This window comes from Pogona vitticeps, chromosome 1, assembly GCF_051106095.1.
Source record: "Pogona vitticeps strain Pit_001003342236 chromosome 1, PviZW2.1, whole genome shotgun sequence".
In the NCBI taxonomy this organism is placed as follows: Eukaryota; Metazoa; Chordata; class Lepidosauria; order Squamata; family Agamidae; genus Pogona; species Pogona vitticeps.
Window position 1 is genome coordinate 62,719,975 of NC_135783.1, and position 18,536 is coordinate 62,738,510.

The 18,536-nt window shown below is 36.4% G+C and overlaps 1 protein-coding gene across 4 annotated transcripts in view; it reads left to right on the forward strand.

Annotated features, from left to right (window-relative positions):
* The window catches only part of WDR27 (WD repeat domain 27), a 90,543-nt gene that overhangs the window by 36,980 nt on the left and 35,027 nt on the right, over nucleotides 1-18,536 (forward strand). For all 4 annotated transcript variants that reach the window (XR_013540500.1, XM_078383172.1, XM_020801178.3 and 1 more), the window contains 4 exons: nucleotides 481-602; nucleotides 8,039-8,136; nucleotides 13,692-13,794; nucleotides 17,768-17,866. Coding sequence is in view for 3 of the 4 variants with exons in the window: in XM_078383172.1 (XP_078239298.1) it covers nucleotides 481-602; nucleotides 8,039-8,136; nucleotides 13,692-13,794; nucleotides 17,768-17,866 (422 nt within the window). In the remaining variant the exon portion in view is untranslated. The remainder of the gene's footprint in view (nucleotides 1-480; nucleotides 603-8,038; nucleotides 8,137-13,691; nucleotides 13,795-17,767; nucleotides 17,867-18,536) is intronic.

Genomic DNA, 18,536 nt, shown 5'->3' on the forward strand with positions numbered 1-18,536 from the left:
GGGTCCTGATTTAATCCTCAAATCTTAACATTCTGAAGTCAAATATAGGTGTTTTTGGAAGTGTTATATTTTTTTCCCTAGCTGGTGGGATAAAACTACACTGGCAAAAGATGCTATTAGAAAAAAGCAGTGGGAAGGGGCCTCCAAAGAACATTCTGTCACATTAAGGCCCTCAGTGTCTTAAAAAGGCCCAGATGAAGACTGCTTCTTTTGTTTAGCAAATACAGTAATTTAATTGACTTTCATTGATATTTAATGTTAATATGTTTGACTGTTGATGGTTTACTTTCCCTATTAAAACAAATGGGAAGTAATTGGAGTTTGACCCTAATTCAAATTATTTGAATATAACATGGATTTCCCCTTACAAATAAAAAAAATGTGTATATACATACTGTACATGTTCATAAGTATTTGCTGCAGGTCTTGTAACTCAGAACTGGTGAACTTTACCAGAACTTTAACTTACCGACGTAACAGATATTGTACTGGCAGCTGGTAGTAATCGAGCACTAGAAGTATTTGACCTCAATGTGGGATGTAGTGCAGCAGTGATAACAGATGTTCATTCACGATCGATTCACCAAATCTGCCAAAACAAGGTAGGCATAAGATCTTCTATTATTTTTCTGTTAATACTAATTAACATTAGAATTTGGGCCATAGAATCATCATACTATTCACGCAACTATACTACAGTATATAAGGTTGATGATGTCATCAACCACAGCAGTTTTTTTCAGAAATAAAAAATTGCCCATTTGTCACAGGGAAGCAGTTGGGGCCTGCAAGTCTTTATTTTCCAAAAATTGCCAAGAAAATCTTGCGATGTATAGTGCTTCTTTTCAGGGTGTCAGCTATCCTGTTGGCTTTATTTCAGATATTTTATTCCATCTCCTTTCCACCCCACATCTTCTCCCTATCATAACAACCAGAAGTTAGCAATGTATACATGGTCATAATATACTGGTGTTGTTTTGCATCCCTACACCCCTTATTTACTCTTAGAATATATATTTATATTTCTGAAAGCCTTGAGTTACCCCAAGCCTACTGATACTTGCCTTTTGTATATGAATGGTACTGCTTTGGCTACATGAGGAAAGGCACTTTGAGAATGAGTTCACTATTAGCCTATCCGTTGCAGTTTGCAGTGTAGCACAGTTATGTGCTTTTTAATCTTCTTGGACTCGATGGAATCAGCATTTTTGAGCTGGGTAATTTCATGTCTGCTTTATCAGAGGTTTTATCCTCAGATAACTCAAAAACAAGAAATGTGCATAATGTTATGGCATAATGATTTACCCATACACTGTTGGAAAAATAGCAATATTGCTTGTACTGAGTATCAGTGGGAGGAGTGTACAGCCTAAATTGATTGTTCTTTGCCATTAATATGATTGGTGACATTTTGACACATCTAGCATTGGGATTAACCCCTTACTTCTAGGGGTAGAAATTGAACTCGATGATACACATCTAGAAGGGGCATTCTTTGTGCTGAAGTCTAAGTATGTCATCTTGAAAATAACTAATCTGTTTCTTAAGACAGCTCTCAGGGAGTGGAATAAATGGATGCCTAAGTTGGCACTCTCTGTATCTCCACTCGTTTCGTTTCTTTTGCATCCATTTTTTAATCATCCTGACAAAGATGGGCAATTGAAATATTGAGATGGTGCAGGTTTTGTTAGACTTAAGATCCTGTGTAATGGTCATAAACTGATCACAAGACAACAAATCAAGGAAGCGTTTTCTTCAAATATGGTTTTCTGTACATCAGGTGCCATACTTTACAAATAATCCAAAAGTAGTACAACAAGGTATGTATTGTTTATTTTTAATTTATTGTTAACACTTTATTCCACCTGACTTAGTGGGACCATTGCTCTGGGTGGTCATTACAGTACAGTATAATGTAACTTGTTTGTGAGTGTTTTTCCCCTCAAAGATATGTATGGCAATACTGTGATTTGCTTTTCTTTGTGTGTAGTATTATTTGTGAATAATTTTTTTAAAAAAACAAAGAAACATATGCATTCTTGGTGTATGAATTTATGCACGTACACATCTTTGGATTTCAGCCACTGCATTTAGACTTAGACGTGTCATACATGGTGTTCAATATCCAGGTGCTGTGTGCATCACATTAGTATGTAAACAGTGAGAGAATTAGTGATGCTTCATTTGCAGAAGAGAAGACACTGAGGATAGCTGCTTCAAATATTTGAAGGACTGTTATGTGAAAGATCAAGTTTTTTCTAGCTCCAGAGGGTAGGACTTGAAGTAATGGATCCAAATTACAAATGAGGTGATTACATTAGGATTAGTTTTCTGACAATAAGAGTTGTTTGACAGTGGAACAGACTGCCTCAGGAGGTGGTGGATTCTTCTTCTTTGGAAGTTTTAAAGTAGCAGTTGGATGGCCACCTGTCAGTATTGCATAAGTTGTAGATATAGCTGGATACAATGATCCCTGGGATCCTTTCCAGCTAAAATTCTGTGATTCTATTTATGTTCTTTTACTCAGTACATTTAATGTAAGAAAACTGTATTGGCTTCAGTTAAGCTTATTCCCAAGCTCTCATGCCGAGATCACAATATTGGTTAAAAGCAGAGATGGGCACAAATCACCAGTTTAGCAGTTTGTGCTGCTTTGTCCTTTGGATGAACAGAGATGTTTGGTGACTCCCAGCCCCACCTCCTCCCATGCGCCAGTGGTTTGTGCCCATCTCTAGTTAAAAGCCCCTTCATGGATTGCTGCCTTGTCGTGGAGAAGGGGCTTGAGTAACTCAGAGAGGCTATGGGCCATGCCATGCAGGGCCACCCAAGACGGACAGGACATAGTGGAGAGTTCCGACTAAACGCAATCCACCTGGAGTAGGAAATGGCAATGCCACTCCAGTATCTTTGCCAAGAACGCCCCATGATCAGAAACAAAAGGCTAAAAGATATGATGCTGGAAGATGGGCCCCTCAGGTCGAAAGGCATCCAACATGCTACTGAGGAAGAGCAGAGGACAAGGACAAGTAGCTCCAGAGCTAATGATGCATGAAATTGACACAACTACGGGAAGCAGTGAAAGATAGGTGGGCCTGGCGTGCTCTGGTCCATGGGGTCACGAAGAGTTGGACACGACTAAACGACAGTGACGAGATCATCATGGAACCAGCGGATCAGCATGGGGCTGCTGGCATTCCCATGGAAGCTGGCTTTGACCATTGACATTTCATTAATGCTTGCTGCCAGATTTTGTGATCTTTGGGGTATACCTTTGAATAATGTATTTAAGCTTCTCTGGACAGTTGGAGTTACAGCCTTAGATTATTTCAGATGTAAGCCTGATGACAGCCTGGATGTGGTAGTGACCAGCATTGGCCACAGCAGCCTCATTCTCTAACAGATTCTGACACCAAAGCTGTTTCCTGCTGCCTCCATCACTTGCTACTTTCCGTGTGGACATTTGGAGTCTGTCTTCCTTCAAGGGCCTCAGATTTAGGTCTGCATTCCAGCCCTAGCTGCACCACTGCACAAGAGAAGAAAGTTCCCAAACTGGAAGACTTGTTTCTCCCCACTTACTCTATCGGGTTTTCAGTTCTGCTAAGCGATTGGTCTTTATTTAAAAATGTGCTGTTCCCCAAATGGCTACCTCATTTTGTAATCTAAAAACAGCCTCTTATAGAAAAGAAACTGAATAAGCAAGAAAAGCTGTGTGCGTTGATTATATTGGTGTGGTGAACTGCATGCTGTACGAGGCAAAGGAGGACAGAAGAACATGGCAAAAGCAGCAGATCTTCACAGGCAAACAACAATACATCTTGGCAAATAAATTCCCTGAAAAGAATCCTGTTCAGAATCCTTCTGCTTATGCAGTGGTCCTTGTGCTTGCACAGAGGAATAACTTGCACAAGTTCAGAAACTGTATAACCACTCATGAAGTGAACCACTGTACCAGTAGAAGAAATGAACAGGATTCTGTTCATTAACTTCTCATGTTTCAATAGACTGCAGCTGAACCTTGTATTTCAAGACGTTTTTAGCCATACTGATAAATTTTACTAAACAGTTAATACTGAGTTGAATTTTATCTAATCCTCTGAATTGTTTCAGCAATATACACCAGTGTTTTAAGGATTACAGGGACCTTGGGATATTATAGTCATTCCTTGTGCCCAGTTCTGTCTTCCTGCTGTGCTTAAGTTCATTGGTTAGGCTATAGACAGGAATCCATCCTTAGTTCTGAGTGCCTTTTCTTTTGTGGTTTTAAAACAGTTCCGTACAATGACTTTAGCATAGGTTTTTGTGGTTTTCTGAGAGACTGGTCTGGTATAACACTTAACTTTACTAAACTCCTGTCATATTATTTGTAATAATGCTTTTATTTTTTCTGGCTTTTATTTTTGCTCTGTCAGCAAAGTGACTTCAAGTTACTTAAGCAGAGCATATTTTGAAGCTGTGAACACACATTCAGATGAGGAGAAAAACTGTTGTTTTTATGGAAAACTGAAGATTGCAGTCCTAAATCAACCTTTGCTGTTTTGTAACAGACATTACACTTTAAACTAAAATGCTTTGTGGTAAATGACAATGGCTGCACTCCAGCAAATTTCTTCAAATTAAAAGGATTTAGAAAACTGCTTTTAGACAATTTTAACAAAAAAAGAGGTAAATAGCCGTCTATTTTCTGAGAAATGTATTCATTTCAATTTGATTGAAGAAATTTGGCACCTAGCCACTTTCTTCTGTTGTTATATGGATTAGCCACTATAAGTATTTGATTAGCAACATATATGTATGTTGCTGGGGTTATTCTAGTTGTATGCAGTTATGAAAATAATTCTGGAGGCTGCTTGGCAAGGCCCTGTAACTTTTTTATTTACACCACAGAAGAGAGGAAAAATCTTATTATACTAAAGCGTAGAACCCTGCTAATCTGTAGGTAATTTTGAGCCAATCATATTTGACACCAGCCCTTTAAGAACAATTGTTTAGCAATAACTGTGCTATTTTCCTCTTCTTTTGTGGTTCTTCTCTTACTAGAGGTTGGACATCATCATGGATATTCTGACTTTGGATGTGAGAGCTCTAAACAGTGATGTTCTGTTGCATCCAAACCAGTCTTCAAGGTTTTAGTCAATAAATCCTTCTTCCTGCATTTCTTTTTCCAATAAATCTACCTTGAATCATTAGCTGTAACAATTTGAACTCCTTGTTCAAATTGAAAAGCAGTGGCAAATGTAGAAACTAGAGATGGGGACGAACCACCAAAGTGATGATTCGTCCTGCTTCATGATCCATCAGAGTTGATGAACCACGGAGCACAAATCTCCTCCCCATGAACCGATGAACCACAAATGGATTTGTTGGTTCTCCAGGGCTGTCTAAAAAAAAAACAACAAAAAAACCCAGTAGATAAAGAAGAAGAATAAATGTAGAGAATATGCAAAACATGAACAATTCCTTTTAACCAATGAAAATATTCAAAAGGATGATTTAGTGAAAGGTGTAGTAAGTAAAACATACAAAATAATTCTGGAGTTAGAGGAAGATGAGACTGAAAGTGAAGGATTGAAACAAGTATGGGGGGAAGAGTTTAAAAAAGAAATAAAACAAGGAGTCTGGGAAATGATATGGAAAATGAGGATACTGTATTATGATGTATGTCAGTGAGAATAAAAGAACATTTCTATAAAATAGTTTAAGAATGTACAGTGACACTTTTCCCTAAAACCATTAGAGGAAAAATTGAGAGTTGTTTTGTACACGGCTGCCCATTGACTGCTGCTGCCACCACCAGATTGCCTCCTCCTCCTCCTGCCAGGGCTCACCTCCAGGTCAAGTCACCACCTTGTCCCCTGCCTGAAGGGAGCCTGCGAGTGACGCTGGAGGAGGCGGTCTGGCGGTGGCGGCAGCAGTCAATTGGCAGCAGTGACATGCGGCCGAGTGCAGCTGCTCCTTTGCCTCCATCTCCACCTCCTCCTGCTGCTCCTGCCTCCACTGTTGGATTGCCTCCTCCAGTGCCACTTGCGGGCTTCCATCGGGCAGGAGACAAGGTAGCGATGTGATCGGGCGGCGGAGGCAGCAGGAGATGGAGGTGAAGCAATCCCTCACGGCTGCCCATTGACAGCTCTTCTGCCTCTGGCAAGGGGCAAAATTAGGGAGTTGTTGTATACATTGAGGGTCCATATGCACGGAAAAATATGGTACTTAACACCGTTAAATTGAGTAAATACTAAATATTCAAATGTTGTTTGAAATGTTGTAATGAAATTGGCACATATTTTCACTTGTGGTGGGAGTGTGAGAGGGCACAAAATTTTGGAAGCTAATTACTAAGGATTTAAGAGAGATTTTTGATAGAGATATAAAGTTGAATCCAGAAATGGCCTTGTTAACAATATTTGTTACTGTAGATTATGATTTTACAACTAGAGAATTGCTTACTAATTTATTGTTTGCTGCAAAATTAATCATAGCTAGGAATTAGAAATCTAAACATGAATTTCAACTGGAAGAATGGTACAATGAACTTTAGAACCTTGCTGTATATGATAAATTGACGTGTATTCTAAAGGTTAATAAAAGAGAGATAAAGAAAGATTTTTTTAATGCTATATCGGGTAGATTTATTGAATCTGTGTTAATAAGAGGAAGAGGTAAGGTCCCAACACAAGGATCAATGCAGTTCTGGACAATGAGAAGAAGAGCTCTCCAGAAGGTCCTGATGGTGGTGGGGAGCACGATTATTTTAGTTTAGTTTAGTTTAGTTTAGTTTAGTTTAGTTTAGTTTAGTTTAGTTTAGTTTGTTTGTTTGTTTGTTTGTTTATTTATTTATTTATTTATTTATTTATTTATTTATTTATTTATTTATTTATTTATTTATTAGCTGCGCCAAGCTGGACTGCCCTTTGCAAATATGGCGGCTGCAGCTTCACTACCCTAAAAGAAGCTGAAGCTGCTATCTTTGCAAAGGGCAGCCAGTGTCCCTTACGGCAGGCCGTGACTGCAGAGGCCACCACAACAAGTGGTGATGGATAGAAGCAGCAGCAAGTGGCAAGGGATGACGGTGGTGCTGGGTGGTGGCAGATGGTGGTGGCAACTAAGGTAGAGAGGGGAAGGGGGTGGGGGATCAGCTGTGGGGCTGCCTTGCTGCCTATCTGGCTATCTGCCTGGCTGCCTATTGGACCGCCGATCAGCTGATCAGCAGGCCCATAGGCAGAATGGGAAGGCCACAGGAACAAATAAAAATGGACAAATATTCATCCCTTCATGTTCATCGAGGTTTCTGGAACTCACAAATATGAAGGCATGAATATTTAATGAAACAGCGATTTTTAACAAATATCACAATGTATTTTTTATTCGTCCCATGTCTAGTAGAAACACTTGTCCCACTGCTCTTTCTTTCTGTTGCCTGTCATGTGTTTAATTATATTGTTTAGAAGAAAGAGTAACTTAGCATGACATGCAAAAAATGTTATCTTAATGTTACTTTAATGTGCCGTGGTAACATCCATGTATGTTTTTTAAAATGCCTTTTAAATTTATCTTATACTTTTAAAGATGAAATTTAACAGAAAATTACAATCACAGTAAATCAAATAATTCCAAGTGCTACTAAAAACAACATGTTACATCTTCTTGATGGTGCCACGATCTATAACTCTTTGCTATGTAATCTTTTTTCATAGCCAGCTTCCTGCATTTTGGCAGCGAGTAAAATTTTGCTTTATAGAACACATTCCATGCTGAGTCGGAGTGACTGGTGCTAGTTCTAATGCTGAAATTTTTATGGATTTCTTTATGGATATTTTTGTCTAAAGTTGCCTTGTGGATTTGGTTTTATTTATATTAAACTCTTGATTCAATTTTTATAATAATTTATACTATTTTGTTATGTTATATACTACTCAATGTATCAATGTTTGAAAGTTTGTCTCTGCTACTATACTTTATGTAATGAAACTGTTACTGTGTGCTTTCATTAATTGTGATGTTACGCAAATATATAGCAATATTAAAATAATGTTTTTTCTTACAGGGATCAGCTTTTAGCAGTCAGCCTAGTGATGCTTACAATCTTTTCTTAACAACAGCTATTGGTGATGGCATCAAACTCTGGGATTTAAGGACATTGAGGTAGCAGCAGTTTAATTGTCTTAAAATTTTGCCTTAAATAATTCACATATGCAAAACAGATGGGGTGTTCTTGATTCTCCATGTAAATTAAAAGTACTGTATAGCAAAAGCATCTTGTATGTAAATGATAACTGTGTAAATGATAACTGTAGCAAAGATAGTTGGAGTCTCATTAGAAAGAAGAGAAACCAGGGTCATCTCCTTTTTGTGATCTGCAAATATCATTTTTTTCTGTTTTATACCCGATTTATTGCAGTCATTTCTTCCCATCATGTATGCACAACTCTATATTTATACTAGTAATTTTGCATATTATACAGATATAGTGCCTTCAAAATAGTAGTTTTGACCATCATTCATTGTGCTGTGTAGTTTCATTATTCAAAAAGGAATAGCTATAAAATATTTAGAATGGAAATGTATAGTCATTTTACATGTCCTTATAATACGGTGTGTTCATGTTTAACTCTACTCATTTTCTAATAACTTGCAAATTCGCTGGAAATTGACTTCTAGGTCATCATATTATCTTTAAAACTACTGTATTAAGTCTAATTTGATGGTAATTCATCAATATCCTCCAGAATTTATCTGATGAAGTTTGCATATTAATTTATCTGAAATACCCGATATTTGCAGCTACAGAACTTCTGCATCATTTTGCTCTTAACAACTACAACTTTAGATCTCATGTTAATTAGGGATTAAAAGACTCTATAGATGACTAGAAGCTGGTTCATCTAATTCAGCACTCATATAATTACACCTATCTTGATTAGGTCAGCTTTGACATAGGTACTGAAAACTTTTTAAAGATAGGATAGCATATATACGTTCAGTCAATAAACAATGCACACATTCTGATCTTCTGAAACATTCACTTATTTTTCATTGTATTTCTGTTAGACATTTTACAATATAAACTTGTACAGAATCTGGAGATATAAAACTACAAAATAAACCTAGGGCCATATCTTGTTGGGATTTTTGCATAAAGACCAATCTATTTATTCTCCTGAAACAAGAATCTACACCATTTTAGATGTTGTGAGCATATCTAGGATTTTGAAAGCCTGCCATGGGATCTCATAACATGGTGCCAGGAAAGAGACTTGCCTGTTTATAAAATAATTGCTATGATAGATATTGACTGTCACAGAACACAAAATCCAGGAAGCCAAAAGTTATTGGACAGGTTATTTTCTTTTCTAACCTCACCCAAACACAAGTGAAAAGTGGGGGCAGAGTTCCAAAACAGAAACTCACTCCATTGAATTCACGGTTTTCTCCTCCCACTGGGCGACAGGCTGGACCTACCATTTTTTGTCTTTTGCAGGCAAGCGACGATCTTTCTCTTCACGGACGCTCTCCCTGAGTGATTGGCTGTGTGAACGGGTTTTTTACATGGATTGTTGTACTCTACTGCTTTGAATGTATTTTGCTTTTGCTTTTGCTTACTTTTTTTAGTGTGGTATTTGTTTGATCCTTTTTAGCATTTCTTCTTTTTTTTAGCATTTGTATACTCACTGTTATTAACTTTACTATGAATGGGGTTATTTAATTATGTAAGCCACCATGGGTCCTTTTTAAGGAAAAAGACAGGATAACAGTATTTTAAATAAATAAATAAATTTCATAGAAGGCAATCTGATGAATCTCAGAAACAATATGATTGAGAAACTGAGCAGAAGGAAGAAATGTGTTTCAGTTCCAAATGTCAAATGACATAATTGATACCACAGGAACACAGCAGATTATCTATTCCTCAGAAGACAAACTGGTAGTGTTCAAACACATCCCCCTAGTAAAACCCCCTCTCTTAATCCATGCAAAACACACACAGAGACACACAAAAACAAAGCAAACTTATAGGCACCACACCCAAATAAACCCAAAAAATATCTAACATGTGTTATATAAAAAAATACGGGGAGATACCTCCACTGGTAGAAGGCATAGGCAAAATGTTCCCAGTCTTCCCCATTACCTTTAGGATGCTCAGCACTCTCCCAACCTTCTTGGATAGATAGGCTTCTACAAAACATGTCCGTTGATATATTGGTGCCTACTAGTACTTTGCTAGGATCCCCAGCAAGATATCTTATTGTAGCTGATGGAGTGGAAGTGGATGTTCATGTAGTTATATATTTTTTAATCTTTAAGATCTTACAGGATATATGAATCATATAGATAATTTCACTGAGGAGCAATGGTTGATACTTGATTATACTTTCCCTTTTTTTGTAAGTACAAGATGGTCCTCAGTTGCAAAAATGTCTCTTTAAAATAAATATATTGAGGTGTAATCAATTTGAAATCAATGAGCATAGAAACTGAAATTAAGAAACAATACTTTCTTTTAGCCTTGAAAATGTATTCTGTCTTGTCTGAGTTTAAAAACATAGCAGATATAGGATTACAAATTGGAGCTGTAGTTCAAGAATAGCATACTGTACATATATGGAGAGACTGTTGTAAACCATTAAAATAAAATCCAAGTGAAGTGTTTTGGAAGGCAAAACACTATAGAATATATAGTAGTGGCCAGCTTAATATCAGATGCTGTTGTTATTTTTAATGATTTAATCTAATGTTTTTCAGACAACTTACAATCTTGCCAAACTCTATAGGTTTACTATCTCCACCGAATGTCAAAATGTAATAAAATTAGAGACTTGGAGGGTTGGATTTGGTCCTATCCTTTTGTTTTTCAAATCACTTGATCTACCTGCAGTTCATGAATAATGAAAAAAGTCGAAAGCTTTTCACAGATCACTCATCTGCTGTCTCTTTGTAAAACATCAGTTTCAGTGAAGAAAGTATATGGCAAAATAGTTAAAAGTAAAATCTGTGTAAGCAATTTGGATGTGCTGTAACTAAGGGTGATGCGGTGTGATATACCATACTGTTAGTCCTTCCTCTTGAGAGTCCTTTTTTCTTCCTTCTCTGCTTTTCTCTACTGGTTTTTGATACCCTGTTCTTTGCTTTGCTTCTCAAAGCCATTGGCTGATATAATGTGGGACTGTGGTAGGTAAAAATGCAATGGTATTTGCTGGAGTCTCTTTTTCAAATCTTTTTCTTTGAACTGTGGTAACTTCAACTTAGCTAGAAAGAGTGAAATTCTACCATTCTGGTTTTCCCATGTCACCACTTTAAAGAGAATTGAATGTGTGTCATTTAAAAATATAGTTCTCCTACTTTTATAGCTTAAAGGTATCCTTTGTAAGCACAAAAGGCCCTAACCAGATCTCCAGGTGCTGTTTAAGGCAAATCAAACTGCTTTTTAAACCAAGAATGTCTAGACTGTTTCTGAGATGGCTAAAGACATAGATTTCACAATCATATGACAAAATTGTGCATTCATGGAAAAAATACTGTTGGATAAATCTCTTCTTAAATATAGTTATTTAATTTATATTATGATGCTCCAATAAGATATTTTCAAAGCAACTTAATAATAACAATAACAATAACAATAACAATAACAATAACAACAACAACAACAACAACAACAACAACAACAACAACAACAATAATAATAATAATAATAATAATAATAATAATAATAATAATAATAATAATAATAATAATAATAATAATAATAATAATAATAATAATAATAATAATAATAATAATGTGAAACATAAAACATTACAATGCAGCATTGAGGAAAAATCCACAGATCACAAAAAGGAGATAGTATTTGAACAATTCAAGAAATATGTTCCACAAGCCTTACAAATGGAAATAGATCCAAAAATAATAATCCAATATAATATCTTCAGGAACGAATTACAGTACATAAATCAAAGATCACAATCTCCACACAATGTAGGTAACTCTGAGAACTTGATAGTGCTAATCACTTTGCCTTTACCAAAATTTTACGAATTAATTCTGGTGCATTCTCCAAGGAGGACAGCTTTACTTTAATATATGGATGCCTTAAAAATAGTGTCAAGGCTTCAGTTATCCAAAATACAGTGGGAAAATTATGGGCCAGTTTTAGGTATTAGAAAAATATTACCCACATACTGTATTGCAAAAACTGCACTGGTTTTCCAGTTTCATTCCAGGCAAATTTTAAGCTGCCAACTTTGACTTTTTAAAGATCTAAAGGTTTTGAGTGCATACCTCTATAAGTTCCCAGTTCTTGATCATGTAATTGAACAAAGCCCTGTTCAGAGTTCCTCCATTATGAGACATCACTGTGGATGGATGATAGGGACTTTCTGATTTAGTTATGGAATGTCCTTCCCTTTTAATAATAAGAATGATCGAAACCATCTATTAGCTATGTTGTACAACATTGGACTGAGGGCCATGACAAATGGAAAAACACTTACTGGCCCCTTCCAGATTGAATACAGTCCACTAATTGCTTGTTACTAATGGTACTTTTCCAGTTGAGTGTTTACCCATCTTATGCTAGTGCCTTCTAATTCATATTTCTCTAATTTGCTTGATGAGAATAGCATACGAAACTTTGTTGAAGACATGTTGAAGCAAATATCCAGTATATATGTTTAATTAATTTTGTTGCTGGCACCGTTTAACAGGACTTAACACTAGTCTCTGTGAATAAGAAACTGAATACTAGATTGGAAAATATACTGAGGGAACCTTCAACAAAAGAAAGCAAATTAGAATAAGGGAAAATACTCATATTTAAGCTGGAAATGGAAAAATAACATAGAAATTTGTGGTTTTCTTGGCCTCAAATTACATGCATGCAAAGAGTCCTTTTTGCTCCACTGAACATTTGTAAACTATCTTAGGTCTTTTGGAAAAAGGGAAATCTGGAAATGTATATATCATTACTACTGCAATTTTAAAGGAATAAGTGTTGAATTTTATCCTTGAAGGTAACTCTAATGGGTTTGTAATGGAAGGTTCTTATGCATTAGTGTATGCTGTCAATCAGTGGGTAATTCTACTCCAGACTTTGAATGTGGAATTGGTATGCTTTGTTCAGTCACTTTTTATGAGGCAGCCACATGGCTCTATCATCAAATAATAATCATCTGCTGTCAAGTCAATTCTGACTTCCGGCAACTCTTTCCAAGCTTTTCTAGGTAGAGGGGTACTCAGAAGTGGTTTACCATTCCCCTGTTTGGGGAGCACTATGGAGGTGTGTAATTTGCCGAAGGCCACACAGTGGGGAATTAACTCTCAACTTTTGCTTCTGTAGCCAGATATTCAAGCCACTGAGCTACCCAGCCAGCTGAATTTATCCATAGGTTCAGCATATATTCACTATTATTTTTGTGGCCACCAATATTCTAGGAATGCAGTCTTTGGTGGTGACCATTTGTTACACAATTAAAATATATATATATTATGTTACAGTGTTACAACATTCCCTGAATTGACTGTGTTGTCAAAACCTGGTAATCTATTTATGCACATTCTCTTATATATTTTCTTTGGTATTTGCATTGTCTTTGTGGAAAGAGATGGGTGCAAAGACGCATCAAAAACAATAATTCAACCTGGAAGCTCTATGTTATTTTGAAAAAAACCAAAAACAATTATACCTATTTTTTTAATTGAAGGTGTGAGCGTCGCTTTGAAGGCCATAGCTGTCACTGTCACCCTTGTGGAATTTCTCTGTCTCCCTGTGGACGATTCATTGCCTGTGGATCTGAAGATAAATGTGTATGTAATAGCATTTTGTTGTTGCTGTTAAATTGTATTATTGTGAGTACAGAAAATACTGTGTCTGTACATTTGTGGCAAAAAGATAGAAACCTAGTAAATATATTATTCCAGTGGCATGGGACAAAAAATCAACACCTCAAGCTGCCACCATGCCCATATTTAGACTACACATTGTCTTGGTAGCCTGTGGCTTATATAAGGTTTCCCAGAGCATGTTATTACTGACCAATTTCTTCAATCAGCTGCAGCTGTTGGATGCGAAGTAAAATAAATATAACACTATGAAACCTGATTTTCTATATCTTACTGGGGTGATTTTCTGCTTGATTTCTTGAAAGATACCACAATATAATAGCAACATGGAGTCTCTTTGCATACTTGGAAATATAGTGCCTGTTAAAAGAATCACATTGCTACTATCATATTTGGTCAAAATTTCCTTTCTTATATTTTGCTGCCTGCCAGTTATGTAGCAGGGGGGATTTCTATGACTGTTCACATTTTCTTTGCAACCTACATTTGAACCCATAAGCAAGTTCAAACATATTTATGAGAAAACTAGCTTTTCTCACCAGATTACTCATAAACATGTTCAAACCCACTCATAAACTCAAGCACAGGCTGCAGAAAAATTATGGCATGTCATAGAGATCCTCCCCCTAGTTATTAGCATCTAATCTCTAACTACAAATTAGGCTTGCTTTATCATTGCAACATGCCAGCCAGGGTTGGATTACAATGTTTCTTTCCCTAAAACCTGACTTGTCTATTTTCTAAACACTGTGGTGTTTTCAGTACTGAGATGTGGGTAGCTAGAATTCATATAAAATACATATCCTATTGTAGTAGGACTGAATGGAAATTATACGATAGACTTTGCAGACTGTAAAGGCAGATGGACAGACTGAGAAATGAGCAGAAAAACTGCAGAAGGTAGGTAGTGGGAAAGCAGAACAGAAAGGCCCCGGCTCTAGTCCCAGTTTCTTCTGCTACGGTTTGTTCCAGGTAGTTGATGGCACATTGTTTAAGGATGTTTTCTGAAATCCAGGAGGCACAAGACCGTAAGTTATGTTCTTATAAAATGAATATATGCATGGTTGGTGTCCAGGCTGTTTCATTCGAAACAATTCATTCAGAAAAATATGTTCATGTTTCTTGTTATTCCTAATTTAAATGAAAAACCATGTAAGGAATCTTGTGTTTTAAGAGTCTTTACATGTTGTATCATTCTTGACTTCTCTCCCTTGTCCACTTATTTTTTACTCTGAAGCTTTGCAGTTAATGTGGATTCATGTGTATTCCCATCATTGTGTAGACATAAAGTTAAAAACAGGAGTTAATTCTGTATTTTTTCTAGTAGTGATGACACTGATGCCAGCCAGTCTCTGCTCTGTATAGTCTGCCTCTCCCTGCAGTCTTCAGAATCAGTGATTCTTACAATCCCTAGAGAGAAATAAGTATATCTGATCAACAATTTGCTGTGTTCACTTTAAGAACCAAATAGCTGTGGTCTCTGTGCTCACCAAGTTAACTTCTGCTTAACAGTGTATTTAGTTCGTTAGTTACATTTCTTTGTGGTCCCTTTGCAGAATCTTTTATGAGACTGGAAAGTTGTTTAATGTTTAAAGGATTATTTCTGAATATATTTTTATTGAACATTCACTCTTTCTGGCTGTCTGAATGACTGGCAAATTGGGTAGCAATTAGAAGAGTGAATACCATGTGCTGACGCAGTTGATCCTCAAAGTCAACATAGTAAGATTCGTTGACTGTAGACTTGGCCTTATATTAAATAATAATGCAAATATTTGTGGTTTCCCAGAGCTGAGAAAGCATTCTTAAAATGTTACCCTTAAACTCTCTTCTTCGTTTTTTTTCCTTTTTTGCTAAATAAAACAGTCATTTGCATAGTTCCATGTGTTCTGATTTGAAGGACAACAAAGATGTGTAATGGATGGGTACAATATGAAATAGAATAGGCTATGTATAAGGTTCTTGTCCAACTCAGATTGTGCTTCTGTTTTGTTGCTGAGCTCCATATTATTTTCATGAAGTATCTTCAATAAATTTGCATAAGGGCCATTTTTAAACTTTTGAAGAATAGTTCATGCACAGACTCTGACCTATGCATCTTTACTGAAGTTATACTACCATATGCCCTCCAACTAATCCAGCTGGATTACCTCTGATTTAACACTGAGACAAGATGAAGAGGTTATCTGTGGTAATCAGGCTATTAATATCTTGCTTTTCACGGTCAGAGTGGGGAGCATAGCTATTGATCAAGATAAATCAAAAGAATAGTCATGGCAACAGACCATCTCAGCACAGAGTCCATGTATTTCACAGTAATGTTGAGAATCAGGAGATGGCCGTGCACTCCTGCTACAACTTTGGAAGAAAAGCTTTATACTGGCAGTGTCTTCTCCTGCTATTTTTTCCTACCATGTGATTTTTTTTACTCATAATCACATAGAGACACCTGCTTTAAAGACTTTTGTAGTAAGCAGTGTCTGAAGATACAGGTCTTTTGCTGTCAAGTGATTCTATGGTCCATTCCTGTTCTCTTCATCATGCTCAAGGGATTAGCAGTGTTGTGTATGCAGCATGATGTCTCTAAGTGTATGGTGACATTAAACCAAATTCCATGTTCATCACAGATTAACAAGAATCAGTTTCTTCTCAAGTCTAATCTTAAATGAAGGTTAGTAGTCATATCAAGCCATAAGGATGGCTCTGTTTGCTTTCAGATTCTGTTCTTAGAAAAATAATTAGGCTATTCTGTCAAATATTTTAAGTTATGTATTTTTAAGCCATTTTTTTCAGAGGAAAAAAAACAGAGATATAATGGCTGAAACTCAGTAATGAGTCACAATTAGAGTAGGCCATTGATGCAGATTTGGCGAGTCAACATTTCCGTAAATTCTACAGATTCAGTGAGCCTACTCTGGTTGCAACTTATTACTGGATTTCAGTAACTTTGCAGATTTGCCATAAGTTCCTTGGTGTGTTTCCAAAGGCCATTTGTAGGTTATCACACTATGCTGCAATGTACGATTGATTGACTGGTAAGCATAATTTTGTTAAATTTATGAGAAAACCATGGCTTGCTCGTAAATTTAATCAAAAGAAATTTCATAGATGTGTTATTATTAATTATAAAATATTTAAATACTAATGATTTAAAGTCACATGAAAAAGCTTTGGAATGCATATGGAGTTTGGTTATAATATTACAAACACTATAATTCATGCACTTTTCTATTATAGTTTTATATTATAACAATATTTTAACCAAATTGTGATGAAAAAGACTTTGTAAATTTGTTTCACTCTGACAAATTAACTGTGGGTTCATTCAGTTTACTAGGAGAATAATCATATGATCTTTAGAAGGTTGATCCATAAGTCATAAAATATTGTGGACCTCATTCTCCTCGAACAAATCTTTGCCTCTAAATGAAAGAATATGTCTAACGCTGGAGGTCTCCATTTTGTGGTGATACAAAAATCCATTGTTGGCAGTGATTTCAAATATGGCTGTGGAAATCTAGGACATGGAACTCTTAGGTCTTTTCAATCCACTGATAGTCTTTTGAAGCTGTTGTATCTGCCTTAGAGCTGGTCCCTGGCATAGTTAATTTTCTCTTCCATTGCCATCAGTTTGAGAGGAAATCATAACAAAATCAGAACAAAATCAGAACAACAATGAAAGCCAGGAAAATCACCACCTACTTTCCATCATGGTTGGCATGATCTAATAAATATCAATAGCTAAAGCACAGATCCTGCTCTTTATTTGCCCTTGATTTGGTTGTACGATGTAAATAGCAAAGAGTTTTAGAATTTTTTGTTTTTGCTTTTGTACACAGTTTTAGCTGAAGTATCTCAGAATGTGGGTTGCCTTTCCCTCAAAAAGGTTTTCTTCCATTGTAGCCTTTTACAACTTTGATTTCGTCTTGTTTTTCAGGCTTATATATATGAGATGTGTTCAAGCACCTATTCCCATAAATTGACAGGACACACTGAATCTGTAATCAATGTGGCATTTTGCCCTTCATCTCCCCAGGTATTTTTCTTGACATTTTTAATGTATATATTTGGAATTCTAGTTTTTTGCAATGTTAATCACTGCAGTATTTTTGTCATTTCCCTCCCCCGTGCCTTTCTTATCATCAAGTATTAGTAGTATCTTACTTATGCATGCTACTGTTTAGGGGTCAAATTTAAATAACTTAATCAGGATTGAACTGGATGAATTGTTGTACTTGTATTAGTAATTGTGCTTACACCCCTCAAATAACATTTGAGGTTGGCACTGTTGCTGTTATGAATGTTTGACTCTAAGACTGGCAGTTCAGCCTTCCTGTACCTCAACTAAAAGCTGTGAGGTGCTAGGGACAAATGGTACCAACTACCTGGTGCATGCAAATAGTTGGCCTCACTTTCTTGCTTTTCCATGTTTTCTTGGGTTATTTAGGGACCATGGAGATGTGTGGCTTTATTGCTTTCCATTCCAGATTCTGTTTCTGTGACTTCATTTTGTACTTAGGCACCCTTTTTTCGGCATAGGAACTATGTATGCTCAGCAACTTTCCAATCTAAGCAAATTTCTCCACTGAACATTACTAATTGGTATCTGAAGCCTTGATAGGTTTAGCTCCCTGTGAGTTTCCAAGTGACTCTAACAATTACCAGGCAAGAAGTAATGCCCTCTAGGCTTCTCTTATTCAACCTTT